Consider the following 18,428-nt stretch of genomic DNA (forward strand, 5'->3'; position numbering starts at 1 on the left):
CCTGGTCCCATGTCCCAGTCCCTCAGGGTAATACACTGCCCTTCTGGTTATTTCCTGTGTGCTCTTCACGGGTGGAGCACAGAGCTCACCCCCAGGACATGACTGTTCTGGAAGAGAGCACTTTGCCCTGCACCGGCTGTGCTGGAACACCAGTTTCTGCGTCTGCCGCCCGCTGCAAATGACCCATCCAAGTAGACACTATCTGACTCTATCCAGACACGTCCCTGTTACACCCTGAGTGAGTAGTTTTACATGTTTTAGGCCATGGAGTACCTTGAAGCCATTGGAGTGTGAGCAGGGTCAATTTACCACTTTATTTTCTTGCAGGAGTTTTTTTTTGTCCCCCCCCCCAACTCCCCTGCCCAGAGCTGAGGACCGAACCCAGGACCTTGCGCTTGCAAGGCAAGCGCTCTACTACTGAGCTAAGTCCCCAACCCCGCCGTTTTATTTTCATAAGCAGCAGATGAGGTTGTCACCAAAGCTCGTGGCAAGGCACCAGCCCCCAAACCCCCTCACCTAAAAGTGTCTTGTGCTTTGCGCACCTCTTGACCAGGGTATAACTGTTTGTAGAGAAGAGAAAATCTGGTCCTTTTTCTCCTGGAGCTCTAAGTAGATTTTGATAGGATCTAGAATGAATTGAAAGAGAAGTGAGCTCTCTGGGTACAGATGAATGCTGTTCAGGTGAATTGAGAAGGGCTTGAAGCCAGGCATAGAAATCCTGAGGCTGTCTCGTAGCTTTGCACTTCCAAATGAACCTTAGAAAGGATTGGGGAGGGGGGTGTTATATGGCAGAGACAAGCTCAGCGAGGGATTCTGGTCCAGTGAGGAAAACCTGAAACAGATGAGGAGCCGAGCAACACAAAACAAACAGCAACAACAGTGGGGTCATTAGTAAGGCTCTCCGGGGTCCCCAGGATCACAGCTGAACAAGCTCATTAGGGCCTAAGTGGCTGTCCCCATCTGCTTGTGGCTGCAGGATGCACTCTGCTGCCTTGCTGGAATGAGGAATCCCAACACTGCTCTTTTCCCAGCATCTAATTAAGCGGTTCTAACCAACACTGGGAAGTGTGGCAGACCCATGAACTTCTCCCAAGGAACCATCACCACTGAACATCACTACAGAGCTGTCACCTATGTCTGGTACTGTTCCCCACCCCCGACACCCCTTTCTTTGTCACATAAGCCTGAGAACCCACGGAGTGAGCAGACAGACTGGATACTGCTAAGTATAGACCCAGAGAGAAAAATTCCCAGAGTTGGTAATGGAACTTGGGGCTAGAGCACTTGCCTAGCATGAGTGAGAGTGACTCTGTCTCTGTCTCTGTCTCTCTGTCTCTGTCTCTGTCTCTCTCTCTCTCTCTCTCTCTCTCTCTCTCTCTCTCTCTCTCTCCCCCCCCAGACTACACTATAAACCATGGAGATTGTCACCGCGATGTGATCCTGACAGTGACCCCTTGCTGAACTCTCCTGACATGCTAGGCACTGGGATGAGTATTTTATGGTCCATCTCTTGCTTCAGCCTCACAGTCATTGTGTAAAGAGTTTTGCAACCCCACAATGCAGATGAAAAACCCGAGGCCCAGACTGCTCAACACTAATCAACATGGCCACCCAGCTGATAAGCGGCGAGATTCCAATCACGATCTCTTTGTCTTCTTCATGCTTTGCTCTTGCACTCGGACGATGACTCCACTCAGGAGGCAAGACCTTGCTTCACAGCCCTGGCTGAGCTGGAAATCACTATGTAGACCAGGTTGGCCTCAGGTTCCCAGGAACCTGCTTGCTTCTGCCTCCTGACTGTTGTTGGGATTAAAGGCAAGATGCAGGCCTGGTTCTGGAGGATTTTGTGCCTGCAGAGAGATGCTGTGTAAGAACCTGCTGTCTTGCTGTAACCGTGGAAGAAGTCCACTGTGGAAGGTAGGGTTTTGTTGACACAGAGGTCTAATGGCTGAGGCTTCTTCCACACGTCCCTATCAGCTCCTGTGCCCACTGGGTTCCTGGTCTCTCTTATTTTGTTATGTTTGTTTACCTTCTGACTGCTTTGGGATCTGGAGTCTGTGGCAAAGGCAATGGGAGACTTTCTCAGTAAGGCTGAAGACTCCAAAGGCTGAGGAGATTAAGACCCTCTCAGCCCAGCACCCAGCACCCAGCACCCAATCAGGTATCTGGTTACTCTGCCACCTGTTCTTTGATCTACTGCAGAGGTTGCAAAATGGCAACTGGTAGGCCAGATCCAGGCCCACGATGACCTAGATAGTTAACATTATTTTCACTTTCTTGGCATTTTGTTTTAATAATAAAGGCCTCACATTCTTCTGTTGCAACAAGGGCTAGGTCTAGGGACAGCTGCCCGCATGTCCACTTTACCTAATCATGTCACGTGCTTGCTCCATGCGTACATTTCATTCAGTGGCCTCTGACTTGGTTTAGCAATAGTCTCTACTCTAGGCTTTTGGATTAGAACAACAAACATTAAACCTGAAGACAGAGAGATGTTCACTTTGCACACCTTCTCAAGAGTACTTATATATTTTGCTAACCTGAAAAAAACACCCTCACACAGACATACATACAGGCAAAACGTCAATGCACTTAAAATAAAATAAAAAAGATACATTATTTAAAAAACACCAAAAAGAAAGAAAGAAAGAAAGAAAGAAAGGAAGGAAGGAAGAAAGAAAGAAAGAAAGAAAGAAAGAAAGAAAGAAAGAAAGAAAGAAGTTCCTTCAACCCCAGGACAGCTATGAAAAAAACCCAACACAAAACTATAAATTTACTTTAAACATTACCAAATATTATTGTGTGTGTGTGTGTGTGTGTGTGTGTGTGTGTGTGTGTATAACTCAATTGTCTGGTTCTTGAATGTGATGTATGTAGATGATAATGTTGTGGCAAAATGTCAAGTAACCTGTAACTCTCTCTCTGTCTCTTTGTCTCTCTCTGTGTCTCTCTGTCTCTGTGTCTCTCTGTCTCTGTCTCTGTCTCTCTGTCTCTGTCTCTGTCTCTCTCTGTCTCTGTCTCTCTCTGTCTCTCTGTCTCTGTCTCTCTCTGTCTCCTCTCTCTGTCTCTGTCTCTGTCTCTCTCTCTCTCTCTCTCTGTGTGTGTGTGTGTGTGTAAAAACTTGTGTGTATGCACGAAAAGGTCAGAGACAGATGTTAAGTGTTTTCCTTCATCCCCATCTACCTTACTTCCTTGAGACATGGTCTCTCACTGAACCAGAAGCTTGGCGTTTTGGCTAGGCTGTCTGACAGGCTCTTGGAATCCATCTGTCTCTATCCCCCAACTCCAGGATTATGGGCAGGGACAAGCGCACTTGACTTTTTACATGGGTGTGGGGGATTGGAACTCAGGTCTTCATGCTCCCACCCCCTGAGCCATCTCCAAAACGCACATCTGGAGCTCTGGACACACACACTGACATAAGGGTGCTAGTCACATGCATCTGCTCTGTGCAGTTCCCTACAGGGGACTTCCTAAGTTTTGGTGGCAACACTGGGTTGCTGCTGACAGCTGCACAGAAGGGGCTGATAACAGACTGGGAAGGTAGTGTTGCCAGCGTGACACCTTGCCTGACACTTGGGAGAGGGTTGGTAGTGTGACTGGACATGCCACTGCACACTGACTGCTGGCCATGCTGCTGATGTCTTCCTAGTGATCCAGGGAAGGGGATGCACAGAACGGTTGACCTGGGGAAGAAAGACAAGCTTGAGAAGGATATGGAGACTTTTCAATCCCAAAAGAGCAACATCGAGCTTTGCAAACAATGGACTTCCTCATCTTTCTTCTCTGACTTCCTTCCAGGAATGCAGAGATGCCCGTATGAACCAACCTCCATTAGCCCTTAGAAAGCAGACAGAGATCCTGAATTGAAGGGGATCAGGGCTAAGGCTGTGTGTCAGCACTTTTGTGTTGCTAAGACCAGAATACTGGAGAACTATTGTTTGGGTTACTTGTCTCCTTCCAAGACAACGTAACTGACAAAAGCAACTTAAGGAGGGAGGGGCTTATTTGGGCTCACGGTTCAAGGGAAGACAGTCCATTGTGGTGGGGAAAGGATGTCAGCAGGAGCAGTGGCTGGTCACAGTGACTTCACAGTTTCAAAGCAGAGAGTGATAAATGTTGGTGTTTATCTGGACTTTCCTTTTTATATTGTTTAGGACCCCAGCCAATGCAATCGTGCCACCTGCAGATTTTTCCCACCTCAGTTGACTTGATCAAAGTCACATCTCACAGACATGCCAAGATCCTTTCAAGATGAGCATCAACATTAATGATCACAACTTAAAGGAGATAAATCACTAATTTTGCTCATGGTTGCAGATAGGACATTCTGCAAGGGCAGAGCGAGTAGGACACATCCCATCACGGCGGTCAGGAGGCAGAGAACAGCAGTAGGAGGAGGGCCATGTAAGCTAACATGTAACCCTACAGAAACACCTTAAGTGACCTAATTCCTCTGAAGGTCCCATCTCCACTTTTCCAAAGCACTGATGAGGTCACAGCTGAGAACTGTCTCTACCAGCGGTGTATGTCTTCCACAAGTCTTACTTTTAATTGTTTCGTGTTTGAGCGTTTTATCCACATGTATGTATGCCTGCACATCATGTGTGCGCTTGGTGCCCACAGAGGCCAAAAGAAGACATCAGATCCCCTGGAACTGGAGTTACAGGCTGGTGTGAGCTACCACGTGGATGACAGGAACCGAACTCAAATCCCTTGCAAGATCAGCAAGTACTCTTTTTTTTTTCTTTTCTTTTCTTTTTTTCGGAGCTGGGGACCGAACCCAGGGCCTTGCGCTTCCTAGGCAAGCGCTCTACCACTGAGCTAAATCCCCAACCCCTCAGCAAGTACTCTTAACCACTGAGTTGTCCATCTCTCCAGCTCCACACTCTAGGTTTCTAATTCAATCAACTCAACAGTCAATACTTAGCATTCTAGGTTCAACATACAAATCCCTGCCCTGGTATCTCCAGGGGGTCTACTCGTCCAGACATGATCTTGGCTAGCCTAATGCTCTGACAATTCAATTCCTCAGTCATTCAGGCACACCAGCCACGTTCTAAGTGCTTAATAGCCATGTTTGTGGCCACTATAAGCAGGGTGGCTTACATAATATTTCCCCAGTCACTACAGCCGTGTTAGATGAAGCTGTGTCTAGACTCCAGGACATAGAATAGGTTTCCTATATACTAAGAAAATTACCCTCTTAGGATAAACAATGTAGGTTCATTCCATTCATAAGTTAGATACTAAAGTCAGCACAGAGATAAATACACGTGAGTTAGCAAATGCAATGTCTAGAGGAAGAATAGCATAATCTTTTTTTATTATTATTTATTATACATAAGTACACTGTAGCTGTTCAGACACACCAGAAGAGGGCATCAGATCTCATTACAGATGGTTGTGAGCCACCATGTGGTTGCTGGGATTTGAACTCAGGACCTCTGGAAGAGCAGTCAGTGCTCTTAACCACTGAGCCATCTCTCCAGTCCTAGCTTAATCTTTTAGAAAGGGGTGTTTCAGTCTATTACCCTTCTACTCCCAATCTCTTCCCTCAACCATGGCATCAAACAACGGCCTTGTAAACGCTAGGGAAGTTCTACAAAACTGAACTGCATGGCCAGCAGAAGTTGGCTCTCCCACAATGTCTACTGTCATACTTTTGGGTTGGGGTGTGTGTGTGTGTGTGTGTGTGTGTGTGTGTGTGTGTGTGTGTTTTCTAGCTTTGGAGTAGTTGTTTGTTTCATTGGTCAAACATGAGGTGAAAAGCTTGGTTTGCAATTAGGGACAACACGGAAGACATACACAAATGGCGTCTTTCAATTTCCCTACAGCACTGCAAGAAGCCAGAGGATGCTCTAGAAGAGGGCCAGGAACAACTTCCCCAGTGCAATTTGAATCCCATTTCTTTTCTTAGGCCCCTGGCTCTTTTTCATGAGTAGCAGGTTAGTTGTCCACAGGACTTCAGAAGCTCCTCGCCTATACAAGATGTTTTGCTTTTTCACTTTTGTTTTGATGCTAAATAGGTCTGGAGAGAAAAGTCTGAGCTTACTAGATGTTCCACGGCGGGATTTCTCATAGACAGTTTTTGCTCAAGGCTTAGTTAAGGAGGGGTTACCTTTCTGCCAAACTTAAATGTTTTATAATTAAACAGTACAAAGAAATACCAAACAGAAAGAAAAAAAAATCTGGGCATGGTGGGGCAAATCTGTCATCCTGGTACGGAGAGCCTAAGGCAGGGAAGGATCAAAAATTGTGGTCAACCTGGGCTACCAAGTGAAACTCTATCCCTTCCGAAACAGGAAACAAAGACAAAACAACACAGCTCCTCCCTGAACTCTTTCTCGGGAAAGCCAAAACGTCAACACCCACTGACCCCAAAGATTAAGTGGGAAGTTAGTATATTCTGTTCACTGCAGAAGTAGCACGAGAGTTGTTCAGACCCCAAAGCCTTCTTGGATCTCCCCACCCAGGAGAAAGGCCTGTCCTTTCCAACTCCCCCGCACCCCAGAGCCTGCACTGTTCTCCCCATTCCAGCTCTAAGTATGTGTGGTCATAAATCTTTCCTTAATGTTATACCACACATTTCCAGTCAAGTCACAAATTCCCCAAGGGCAGATGATGCTTGTCTTTTATCTCTTGTTACAACCCACACTGTCTAACACGGGCCCTTCTCCCTTCATTCTCGTCTAGCTCCCCTGTTCCCATCAGAAGTGACATTCTTACATGAGAGAAGAATCACGGGGGCGCGTTAAGTGTTCACCCACACTTTAAAAGCACAACCAATAAAAAAGGGCCAGGGTCCGCTCTTTCAGTTGGGAGACTGATTTTAAAATTACATACCCTACTTTGAGGGATTCTAGGGATCCTCACGACATCATCTTGAAGAGTTTGACAGTTTGAGGTGTCTTCATCAAGCCTTGGAGGGAGCCGCAGTAACTGACTTCCAACCCCCTTCAGTGGCAGTTCCCCAGCTTAGGCCATGTGGGATCCCTTCTTCATGTGAGGACTTAAAAGGTCAGTGATGAACGAATTGTTAATTAGAATCCTTACAGGTTACACTACTCCTGACGATAGTAAAGCTTTGTTTCCAGTAGGACCTCATTGTTTTAAAAGTGCCTCTCTTCCTGGTTAAGTATTTTATCACTACATTAAATGCTATTTAATCCTGTGCTAAAGATTATTTTAATTGCATTAGGAGAAACCCTTGTTATTATATCTAATATTATAATAGTTATAATAATTTACATTAAACATATTCCTAGGTAGAGGACAGGGAAATGGCTCTGTGGATAAAGTCTTTGCTGTGAAGGTCAGCCTTCTCATGTGTACATACGTACTCATGTGCCTAAATACATGTAGACATGCACATATACATGTACACAAGCATACGCACACATACACGCACAGAAAAAGCCCTAAGTATATTTTCAAACGCCATCCTGAGAATTTTCCAACATTATTAGCTTGGATTGGATTTTGGGTGATTTGTGTGTTGTTGTTGAGTTGTGTTTTGTTTTGTTTTTTAATCTCCTTGAGGAATAGCCCAGGCTAGCCTCCGGTTTGTACTGTGATCCTAAGTGTCGGGATCATGGGTATATGCCACCAGGTTAGCCCTTCACTAGATTTTAATAAAGATTCCAGTGCAGTTGTGTGAAAAACGTTCTGATGAACTGAAAGTCATGAAGGTCACCATGTTTTACGTTGATTCTTTATAAAGATATTCGGGGCTAATTTAGATTGGGTGTCATGATCATTTTAAACGTTGGCTCCATCAGCTGTCAAAAACATTTTATTCCAGCCTGTGGCCACCGTTGGTTCTCCAAGCATGGGGTCACATGGGCCCATTCCCACAGGAGTTATGATGTTGATTTAACATGAAACACCTGAAAACACTTCTTAAATCCAGGGGATAATTGCCATGGGTCCTGACCATAGACCATGCTCTCCTCCTCAGGTCAGAACAGCGGTTTGAGTAAGCTTTGATCATTTGCTTCTGTTGTTTTAAGGTTAAGACCATCTGGGTGCTGTGGCCTGAGCAACAGGGAGGAGAGGGAAGAAGGAGGGAGACACTGGCAGCCTGGGAGGTGCAGTGTTACTAGCAATGTTTACAATTGTTCCAGTTCCTGAAGGGTTGGAAGATCTCAAAAGTTCAGACCCGCACATCATGCATGCCCAAGGCCTGTGGCTGGCTTCCTACTTCCCAGGGCCTATTATTTAGAGACCATCTGTGTAACCCTATCAAACAACGGCGCCTCCTTCCCAGGCTTGCTCACCTGGCCACTGTCTCCTGGGCAGTGGAAGGGTGTATCAAAGTAACAGAACAGTCGGTGACTATGTCTTCTCTGGGGTGGCTTTGGCATCCCAGACACACCCGTTTTAATTAATTATGAAGTGTGTTTTGCAAGGCACTTTTCTGCTTTATACAAGATGCTTTTGCTTTTAAAGGGTAAATCGTTGTGAAATTGCACGGTGATTAAGACGCAGCAGCTGGAGGCTGGCGGGTGTGCGTGCGCTCAGGTACATTTTCTTCCGAGGATTTTGAATCGATTCCAAGGTCCCATGAAAAGTCGCCCGGGCCTCTGGCCTTGCCTTCAGCTTCTTTTCCGGTTGTAAGGCGCCATGCACGGGTCTTACTGAACATCTGGGCCTCATGGTGGATAACAGACAAGAAGAAGAAGATGAGCCTCTCCCAGGGCCTCGATCTTTTTAAGGGCGTGCGCGACTCCAGGTGGATGTCAGAGTGAGTCCTTACCCAACCCAAACAAGGGCTTTTATAGGAAGGATGGCTTTTACAGGAAAGACAGATTTCCCCTTGCTACAGTGCTTTCTTGTGATGAAGAAGCAGGAGGTTAAAGCGGGGTCATGTGATGTCAGTGGCAGAGTGGACAGAAGGGAAGCCATTGAAAAGCAGTTCACTATAGTCTCTGCACATCAGAACTCCAAGCCAACGGCCTGACTCAGCGACCTCGACTTTTTGAAGGGCTGCTTCATCTGGGTTCTAAGACCACCTACCTGTAAGATGTTTCTCTTGAACATACAAACTCCTGGGCACATTTAGATGCACAGATACAGTGTCCTGGAGGTATGGGTAGACATTCTGGGTGAGTATACACACTGACATTTAAAACCACCTGGGTCTTTTTGACTCACGGAGGATCTCATCGTCTAGAACGCCAATTGACACAGCTCAACAAACAGCTGTTGAATGAATGACAGCCCTAAGTGGTTGGAGCCTTTAGAGGATCTAATTACTGATCTCTGTTAGACCATCTAATTTAGCTTGCCTCACAAAACTGGCAAAATGTCCTATCCCCCAAGGACATTTCTAGACTGGGGGGAGGGGAGGCTCATTGTCTCTGCCTGACAGCCTCAGCCTCAGCTAACTCTCTCACCTTAGAAAGCCTCTCTGTCTGGGCTGCAGGAGTCAGGACAAAGCAAAGTAGCAAACCTCACAGTTCTGCCCTCTAAAAAAGTAAAGTGTACAGACCATTGGTTCCTTAAACACCCAGTTCTGTTATGTAAATATGTTCTTGTTTCAATCCTAGGTGTGGGCTATGTGGGGCTGCTTCAGTTTGCCCACAGCCGTTAACTATGATTGTCTAATGCTCTAGGAAGAGTGTGAATTTTGCCAGTGGCAGATAATTCAATCCTGGGGACTCAGGAGAGGGACTAAATGCCAGCTCCTGAGAGGGGTGGGAGGCACTCCAAGGAGGCAGCTGCCCATGCATCCCCACGCCCCTGCTGCTGCTTATTGCTGGTTGGCTGAACTGATGGATCTTCTGGGGACAAAGATTGAACTGGCCCCAAGACACTGCATGACCTTATCAGCAGGAAGTGGCCTAAAGGGTCTGTGTTCCCCTCTTTTACCCTGATTTCTCTCCTGTCTGGTGTTAGGGGACTGGAAGGGATTAGAGTGGAATAAAGGCTGAGGGTAAGATATATAAGAACAAATAAAATAATAAAACGGAGACACCAACAAGGAAGGAAGGAAGAGTTCCCGAAATCAGTTAGGAGTAAGACCCTAGATTCTGTATGTGAGTCTGTCACTGGGTTGGTAACTGAAGTTGGGATTACTTCTATAAACTATCCAGTTTTACTTGAAGGCTGAAAAACCAAGGGATCGAATTTCTTTCCTAATCATTCAGGAAAGAACACAAAAAGCCTTGCTGCTATGCATGTTTCATACAAAAACTGTATTTAAGGATATATTAAGAACCCATTGTCCCTCCACTTGGTATTGTTGAGGCCAGAGAAACTGAAGTTATGCGGAGGCAGAACTGCAATTTGAGGACAGCTTGGACTACATAGGGACATCTGGACAGCGGGAGGGGGAGGGGGAAAGAGAAGGGAGGAAGATTGGCTGCATCCTAAGAGAGGATAAAAAAGAGTACGCTATTGTATACCTTACCCTTACAGTGGAATACTGCTCAGTAATGTAACGGGAATGGTTGAAGCAGTATGAATGCAGCTAAACTCTTACAAATTCAACTCTAAGGCACTGCGTGGTGAATGTCGTGTGGCTGTCATTCACAAGCTACAGCAGGGGAGACAGATCAGCCTGACCTAAGTTAGAAGTTGGAAACATTTATATGTAAGAAACTTTGGAAGGATGAAACAATAATCCTGTATCCAATAGTTATAAACTAAATCTGTGCATCGACCTCGTAGAACTGTGTATCAAATATCATACTTTATATTTTATCAAAACAGAACTTTGACATCCACAACAGAAGCTCACTGGGTCTCTGGAGCCTCTGAGACATTTTTTCTTCCCTTTATCAATATGGAAAACACACGTACAGGCAGTCTTATAGCACGTGAGATGAAGGGACCACTATTCAGTACATGGTCCATGATAAATACATTGTATCTAGAGGTGAACGGCAGCATATAATACCCCAGAGGCTATCTTGTAGAAAATTCCTTTATTATAGTGCAAATAACTTTCAGCAGTGACATAATGTAACACACACTTAACAACACTTTACACCACGCAGTAAATAAGAAAGTGTTTCTTTGAAAATATGTCATCATAGGAACAGTATCTTTACATTAATGCCAGAAAATGCCAAAGCTGTTTTCGCAAGGCAATAGGGCTTGATCCTTTTTTTGGATATTTTTTTCTCTTAATGCACATGGATTTGCCATTTAATTCATCATCAACTCTTAAGAGTGACCTCTTAGGGAGTTTTAGAGAAGTTGGCAAGATTTGAAACTGGGCTTCAAAATTTAAAAAAATATTAATTTTAAGACAGTTCTGGGATAGCCCAGGAAGCAGAAGTCACTTCTGTTAACTTGATAGATACATTTACTCCAACTTTGCTGTAGATTGTCTAAAGCCTGCTTATTTCCCCAGAGCCTGACTGTTATCTCTTGGTATTGGTTATTGCAAAGCCAGGGCCCTGGGTGGACAGAACCCCTTGTGTATGCAAATACTTTCCCCATGAAGCTCTAAATTGCACTTCCAATCCTGAATTTTCCACATTAGACCTCTCAGGCTGAGGAAAGTGTGAACTTGTCCTAGTTTCTAGCTAGCCATTTGGACAGTGGGCTGTGGCCCCTGCTTATTAACTAGTCCAACGTCAACCTAGTGCACCACTTAGATGGCCCTCGGGAGGCTGACCTGGGAGGTTTAATACTGCTTTCCATACCAAGCAGCCTAAGGGAGTGGCTGCCTCTGAGTTAGCTGACAGGTAGAGAGAAGAGTCCCTTCTAATCTCTTTCCCTAAGCTTCTGCTGAATTACCCATGCTTGGCCACTCAGATGAGCCCTCCTGGGGGCATGCTTACTGCATGAATCGAATCCAAACGTTACAAATGTTTTTCAGGGTGTGCTCTAAACTCTCTTAAAGTGGCTTTTGAAGCCACGAGAAATTGCTCACAGGCTTAAAAAAATACCTGGACCTCCAAGACAGCTCTCCTGGCTGACCGGCTAGGAAGCCAGCTAGAATGTGAGGCTTTAAACGATGCAGCTGGTCTTGGTGGACAAGTCTTTGTATATAACACCATGGAACTGTGCTAAACAGTTTCAAAGTTGAGAAGAATCCAAATATATCATCTATAAAAATTCCTTATTTTAGTTTGCTTTGTTTATCTTAAGACTTTGGTTCTGAAACACTGTCTACATTCTTGACACATGAAGAGGACATGGCCACTTCAGTGCCTCTGCATGTTGTGTAAAAAACCTTAAAAGTGAAGCAGGACAAGGAGATGCCCTAGTAAGACACATACACTGTACAAACAAAACCTAAATTATATATAAATATACCCCACCCAGCATCCCTTCCTTCCCCACTACCTGCAATGCCAAAGGCCCTTCTCTCTAGGACCAAAACTGTGTATGAAATTCCAAGCATCCCTAGCCTTGAAGATGCACTGATAATCTGCACCCTATTGGTAGTTCTACAAGCGCAGGGAAGCAGTTTTCCCGGAAGCATGATTGCTATTGGCTGGACGACAAAACCTGAAATCCTGGAACTTAACCTTTCAGATGGCCTGACTGGATCCTATCTTATGGACCAGGAAGGCAGCACTGTCTACTCAGAAGCTCCAGAGGCATTGCTTAGGGATACTTAGGGAGGGTCTCAGAAGAAAAAATTATACAATGAGCTAACAGCCTAGGTGGATATAAGTTATTTCTCAGTAAGTAGTTTGGGGCGACTTGCTTCTGCTTTACACTGCATTCTGGATTCACTTTCATAGCATACTATTAAGAACTGATATACAGTTATTTTAAAAGCTGTCTGTGCAATCACCTCTTATATGCTTACCATCAATTTAATATCAACTTAATGAGCTAGTATGTAAATCTAAGGAGTAGTGAGTCTTAAGGAAGCCAATACTGTGCTAGTTCACAGGAAGGAGAAGAAGCAATGCAAACAAAAGTTCACATCATAGGCAGGAACTTTAGAGTTTTATCGAAGTGTTGCAAAAATTTCCCCAAAAGCATTTATAGCAATTTGTGTTAAGAAGCCAAAGTTGAGGGGTAAGGAGAATAAGCTCAAATTCTTTAAGGTTAAAAATCTACCTATTTTATGCTTGTAATACATAAATTTCCCCCTCAGACCTAAGTTCATAATTTGTAGACATTGCTCATTCTCTAATACATTAATACATATACTAAATATAAATAAATTAATTGAGAATGCTTAAAAATCCAAGTTAACATGATGCTGTGCCAGAAAAAACAAAACAAAACAAAACCAAAAAAATAAAACAACCCCCAAGGAGACATAAAAACCGAACCTTGCACAATCTACATTCTATGTAAATACCCTGACTAAAATGTCCGTTGTGCTATGCAATTCCACGTCAGTGCAGAAATGCATCAAGTTGGTGTACCGTGGTTGTTTTTGAGGTCTTTAGCACTTTTTGTTTCTAGATATCACCTTGCTTCGCGATGATGAGTAATTGCCACCAAATCACAAATCATCGCAAATCCATTTTAGTTTAGTCTGAATAAAATCCAGCATAAACGTATAACTTTGTTCTGGGCAATGGCTCGGTGGCTTTCTCGGGAGCTTGCTTCTCCTGGGCAAACCACAGACGAAGCTGTCGTTCTGGACTTAAACTGCACGGACAGAGGCAGCGAAGTCTGCCTTTGTTTTTTGTTTTCTTTTAAAGTCTCCAGTTCTGGCTAGGACACTTCTTTCAGATAGTCACGTAGATGTGTAGATGTGGCACCTGATTGATCGTATTTGCAACAGAAGTGCGTTAAAACATCAGCCAAGTTTGGTGATCTGGAGGTCCCCATTGATCTTTATGGTGTCAATTGCAGATAACGTTTGGATACGATGGTAAAAATCAAAGAGCTGGTGTCCATCCACAAACACTCTGAAGCGAGGGTGTTCGCACAGAATCTCCACCTAGAGGAAACAAAATAACAACAGTGCATACTTTTGGATGAACCGGGAGGAGGCAGGAACAAAAAGCCAACCAGGCAACCACACTTCGTTGTAGGGAAGAAAAGCAATGTCCACAGCGAGTCCGAAGCAACACAAATTGCTCAACGCTCGCTGGGATACAGACTGCTGGGTCTCTCTCTCCCAACTCCCAGTTCAGGAAGTGCACAGCACAGTCTACAGATCCAAGCTCTCACCCGAGCGAGTGCAGGAAGGGCCAAGATGCCGGAGCAGGAAACCCACTCTGAGAACCGCTGCTCCATGCCAGTCAAAGATGTGGAACAGACACTTCCTCCCATACTCCAAAGGTAGAGGGAAAAGGGGCACCAATCTGTTTACAGGACACTGATGGCCAAACAACCTACCCTACTAGAGGGGACCTCTCCTGATGCGTGACTGATAGCCATTAGTAGCATCTAATAATAGTCTAGACAGTCATGGTAAACACTATGGGAGATTACACAGTAATTACCCTTGGACCAAGAATGTGTAATTAACAAGGCTTTGTTAAGGCAAACAAACACTGACTCCACATGGTAAACCTCTTCCCTCTCCTTTTCCATAATTCACCACAGCGGTCTGTTGGGTTTTTGTTTGTTTCTTTGTTTGGGTTTCTGTTTTGTTTGTTTCTTTGTATGAGACAGGGCTTCTTCATGTAACTCTGGCTATCCTGGAACTCAGTCTGTAGACCAGGCTGGCCTCAAATTCACAGAGATCTGCCTGCCTCTGCCTCCCAAGTACTGGGACCAAAGGCAGGAGCCACCGCCTCCTGGTCATCACAGACTTTAAGAATCGGCTGTGCTATGATGCTTTTAGAAAAGCATTAGCCGTTTTCACGCAGAGATTCCATATGTTATATTAGTCACATTTAATTTATATTACTGCTTAAATTAGATCACCGAGAAGTTCTATTCCACTCCATTTTTGCATGCTTTTTTTTTTTTTTCTTGAGGCAGGGTTTGCTCTGTGTAGCCCTGGCAGTCCTCAAACTTACTCTGTAGACCGGAACTCACAGAGATCCACCTGCCTCTGCCTCCTGAATGCTGGGATTAAAGGCCTGCGCCACCACCTGGTTTATTTCATTCCCATTTTTGTTGTTGGGAAGCAATGAATTCCTTCTAGTCAGAAGCTCACAATTCATGAATTAGGCATAAGAATTTACCATCTGAGATAACTCTGTTGAGGCCTGCAAATGCTGGAGAGAGAGAGAGAGAGAAAGAGAGAGGGGGTGGGGGAAGGCAGGCAGACAGACTGACTAACCATTTAAGAACCTGGCATAGCAAGAGGAGCCCACAAGCCTCCATTCTAAAGGAGGAGCTAAGATAAGGGGTAACTTCCTAGATTATGGTCCTAAGGGGAACAACCTCATTTCTTGTACTGATGTAAAAAAGTTTGTGGAGTTCTGTTTTGTTCTAGACTCTAAGGAAAGAGAAACAGTTGCAGGCCTTGAGAAGGTCCACATGAAGTACAAAGATTTAGAGCAGTTTTGTTTACTCTGGTCCATTTGTAGCAAAGTTTTAACCGAGGGGCTGTTACTGTGATGTATGGTAAGATTCCCGCAGGCCCCAGCCGCAGCACCAGGCCTGGCATGTAAGCGAGTCCTGTTTTTATATCATTCCTATTTGTCCCACAGAGGAAGGTAATGCTACTGTTACTTGATGAGACTGCAAGTTTGGGTTATTTCCTGCCTCGTAGGGACTGGGAGCAAAGTGATCTTACCCAAGCCCAAGGGAGGAAATCTGTCAGCCACACAGCTTGTGACCATGAAACAGACAAGCTTAATTAACCCTCACAGGAAAATAAATACACAAATATGGGCTCATTAGCAAAGGGAATGAGAAAAAAATGAAATGATAACCACTAAATTGTTTTAATCCCATACCTAGTAAGGTTTTGAGCTACTTAAGGCTAAGAAACATGAAAATTCTGGATCTTAGTACTAGTTAATAATCAATCAGATACTTAGGGGTAGGTTATTTATGTGCCTAAAACTATATTGGGAATTACACAGAAAATTATTACTAGATTAATACTCCCAGCTTGACCCGATGACACAGACCTGTATTCTAAGCTACTATGCAAACTGAGCCAGGAGGATTACAAGTTCAAGGCCAGTCTGGGAATTTAGTAAGATCCTGTTTCAAAACAGAAATAAAAAAAGAGGACTGGGAGTGTAGCTAAGCTGCAGAACTTTACCTAATGTGCACAAGGCCTTGGGTTCAAACCCCAGTACCACCCCAAAAGTTAGCAAATCAATAATTAATGCCTCTGCATTGGTTGTGTACAGCTAAGTACTTATCAATTAGGTATGCATATATGCACCCATTAACTAAACATAGGGGCTGAAGAGAGTCAAGAGCTACTATGGCAAGCATTAATGTCGATCAGCAAGCAGATCTCTCTCTCTCTCTCTCTCTCTCTCTCTCTCTCTCTCTCTCTCTCTCTCTCTCTATTCTGTTCTCACGGCCGGGAAACAAGTCCCAGGCAACAAGTTTCTTGGACATGAAGAAATTCTTAAAGAGCTCTTGGCACACAGTAGATATATCGTGAGCAGGGGCCCTGCCAACACTGCATGGGGCACTCCAGGTACCTACCCTGAACGGCTGGTCCGGGATGAACGGAAAGTAAGGGATTGCTGACTGCTCTTCGCCTCTTTCTCCTGATATACAAGAGTTTCTGAGGAGCTGCCGGTCCGTGAACACAGCTTTGAGTTCAATCGCCACATCGGCAGGAGGATCTTCAGAGTCACCACAGGTCAAGCTGATGGCAAAACTAGAAAGGAAACAGTGTCACTTAGCTGGGAATTAGATGTAACATTTTAACTTGACCCAGTTCCTCCTCCAGTGGGTTCATCGGCTTTTAATGGGCTGCTACTGTTTACACAGAGTTTAAACACAGAGTAGAAGGATTACACTCAAACCAATAGATTTTGCTTCCTAAAGCAGGCTCTGGTGAAAACTTCAGTGTTACTGAAAATAATTGCAACTGAAGATTTCAAACGCCCCAGGCCACCCGGGGCCTTAATCCATTTCAGAGTTCTCCAAAACAGCCAAGGGAACTGACAAGGGGAACATTTTGTAAGTTTGGTTCTTATTTATTCTAACAGGTTTGGTTACAACTATAGTGTTTCAAAGCCATAAAAAAGAAAAGTCTTTTGGCCTTCTCAAGGGTCAAAGATTAACTGTCGGCCTATTTTTATCATCCCTGATATAAATAGCTATCTGGAGAGATGATGGCTGGGATTCATACACATTCTTTTCATGGGAACATGGTACTTTCTTGGCACTCCTAACTAGTGACACTGTCTGCAAGTAGAGGAACGGGAGGAGGCAGCCGCAGTTCAGCAACAGAAGGGCTCGGCCCTTACCTTTCGGGGTTGAGATCTACGATGCCCATCACTAATACCTTCTTGCCTGGTCTCATGCCACCTTTAATGTGCCCACAAAATGGAACTATCTGCAAAGGAGGAGGGGAGAGACAGGAAGTTTACAGGCTGTGAGAGAAGCCAAGCCCTCGGCCCTGAGAACCTGACCCACCAGAAGGCAAGGAAATGCACCAGGAGGGAGAAGGATAAAGGCAGAGACACGGAGCACACTGATTTACCAGTCGTGGGAAGTACACGTCGGCTTGAACCGGAGAACCCAGGGAGTTGTTCAAGTGCCCATCATCAAGTTTCTAAAAATAGAAGCACACAGATTGGCTTTCCACAGACCCTTGTTTATTAGGGAGTGAATAGAAGGATGTGGAATCCACACAAATCGGTCGGGATCCAGCAGCCCTCCACAGACACATAGGCAGTGATGCCTCTTTATAGCTCATTAAATAACCGCGAAACAAAACCCGGCCTTTCCACCCGGTCTAAGCCTCTGATGATCCCCAGGCTCTTGAGATCGGATCAAATTCAAGGTCGCGGCCCACCGGGGAAGCAAAGCCCGTGTAGGTGGGCGGCAGGCCCCCTCTCCAAGCACAAACGCTCCCGGAGTCTCTGCCCCCGGGCCTGTCCTCGGGGACGTGGCTGCGGTGCAGCGACAGCGCTCCGTTTCTCCCGGGAGCCCCCGGCGCGGGACCGTTTCCAAAGGGGGAAATCCCGGACGCCGGGGCCGCGGCCCCACGGTAACCCACGTGCACGCACACGCGCCCGGCGCGCACCTGGCCGGCGCCCTCCTGCCCGGCGCCTGGGGCCCCGAACTCCCACCCCGCGGCGGCTGACAGGTACCGCGCTTCCCGCGGCACCGCGGGTCGGTAGACCTCTCCCCCGCCCTCCGAGCTACCCGCCTCGCGGGCGGCCGCCGCACTCACCACCACGGCGTCGCTGTCGGCCACCGACCCCGCCATGTTCCTGCAGCGAGCGCCGGGGACGCGGCGGCGGGCGCGGGTCCGAGCCGGGCGCGCGCACACACCGGCGCGCGCGCACGCCCCAGGCTGGCGCGGTCGCAGGCCCGGGAGGGGGAGGGGAGGTGTGCGGCGCGGAGGTCGCGGCGGCGAGGGGATGACGGTGGCGAGGGCCGCAGTGCGTCGGCCT

The 18,428-nt window shown here is 45.9% G+C and overlaps 2 protein-coding genes across 2 annotated transcripts in view; one reads left to right on the top strand and one right to left on the bottom strand.

Annotated features, from left to right (window-relative positions):
• Nucleotides 1-10,916: 10,916 nt before the first annotated feature.
• Nucleotides 10,917-18,423, bottom strand: Lgalsl (galectin-like). Its single transcript, NM_001134730.1, has 5 exons — nucleotides 18,206-18,423; nucleotides 17,510-17,581; nucleotides 17,274-17,362; nucleotides 16,501-16,678; nucleotides 10,917-13,870 (listed from the first exon to the last, which is right to left on the bottom strand). The coding sequence occupies exons 1-5, from the start codon at nucleotides 18,239-18,241 to the stop codon at nucleotides 13,727-13,729; spliced, it is 519 nt and encodes a 172-aa protein (NP_001128202.1). The 5' UTR covers nucleotides 18,242-18,423; the 3' UTR covers nucleotides 10,917-13,726.
• LOC102548772 (uncharacterized) overlaps nucleotides 16,820-18,428 on the top strand; it is a 31,040-nt gene continuing 29,431 nt past the window's right edge. The window contains exon 1 of the mRNA XM_039092872.2: nucleotides 16,820-18,118. Within this exon, the coding sequence (XP_038948800.1) occupies nucleotides 17,707-18,118 (412 nt within the window). The 5' untranslated portion in view covers nucleotides 16,820-17,706. The remainder of the gene's footprint in view (nucleotides 18,119-18,428) is intronic.

The sequence above is a fragment of the Rattus norvegicus genome, chromosome 14 (assembly GCF_036323735.1).
Source record: "Rattus norvegicus strain BN/NHsdMcwi chromosome 14, GRCr8, whole genome shotgun sequence".
In the NCBI taxonomy this organism is placed as follows: domain Eukaryota; kingdom Metazoa; phylum Chordata; class Mammalia; order Rodentia; family Muridae; genus Rattus; species Rattus norvegicus.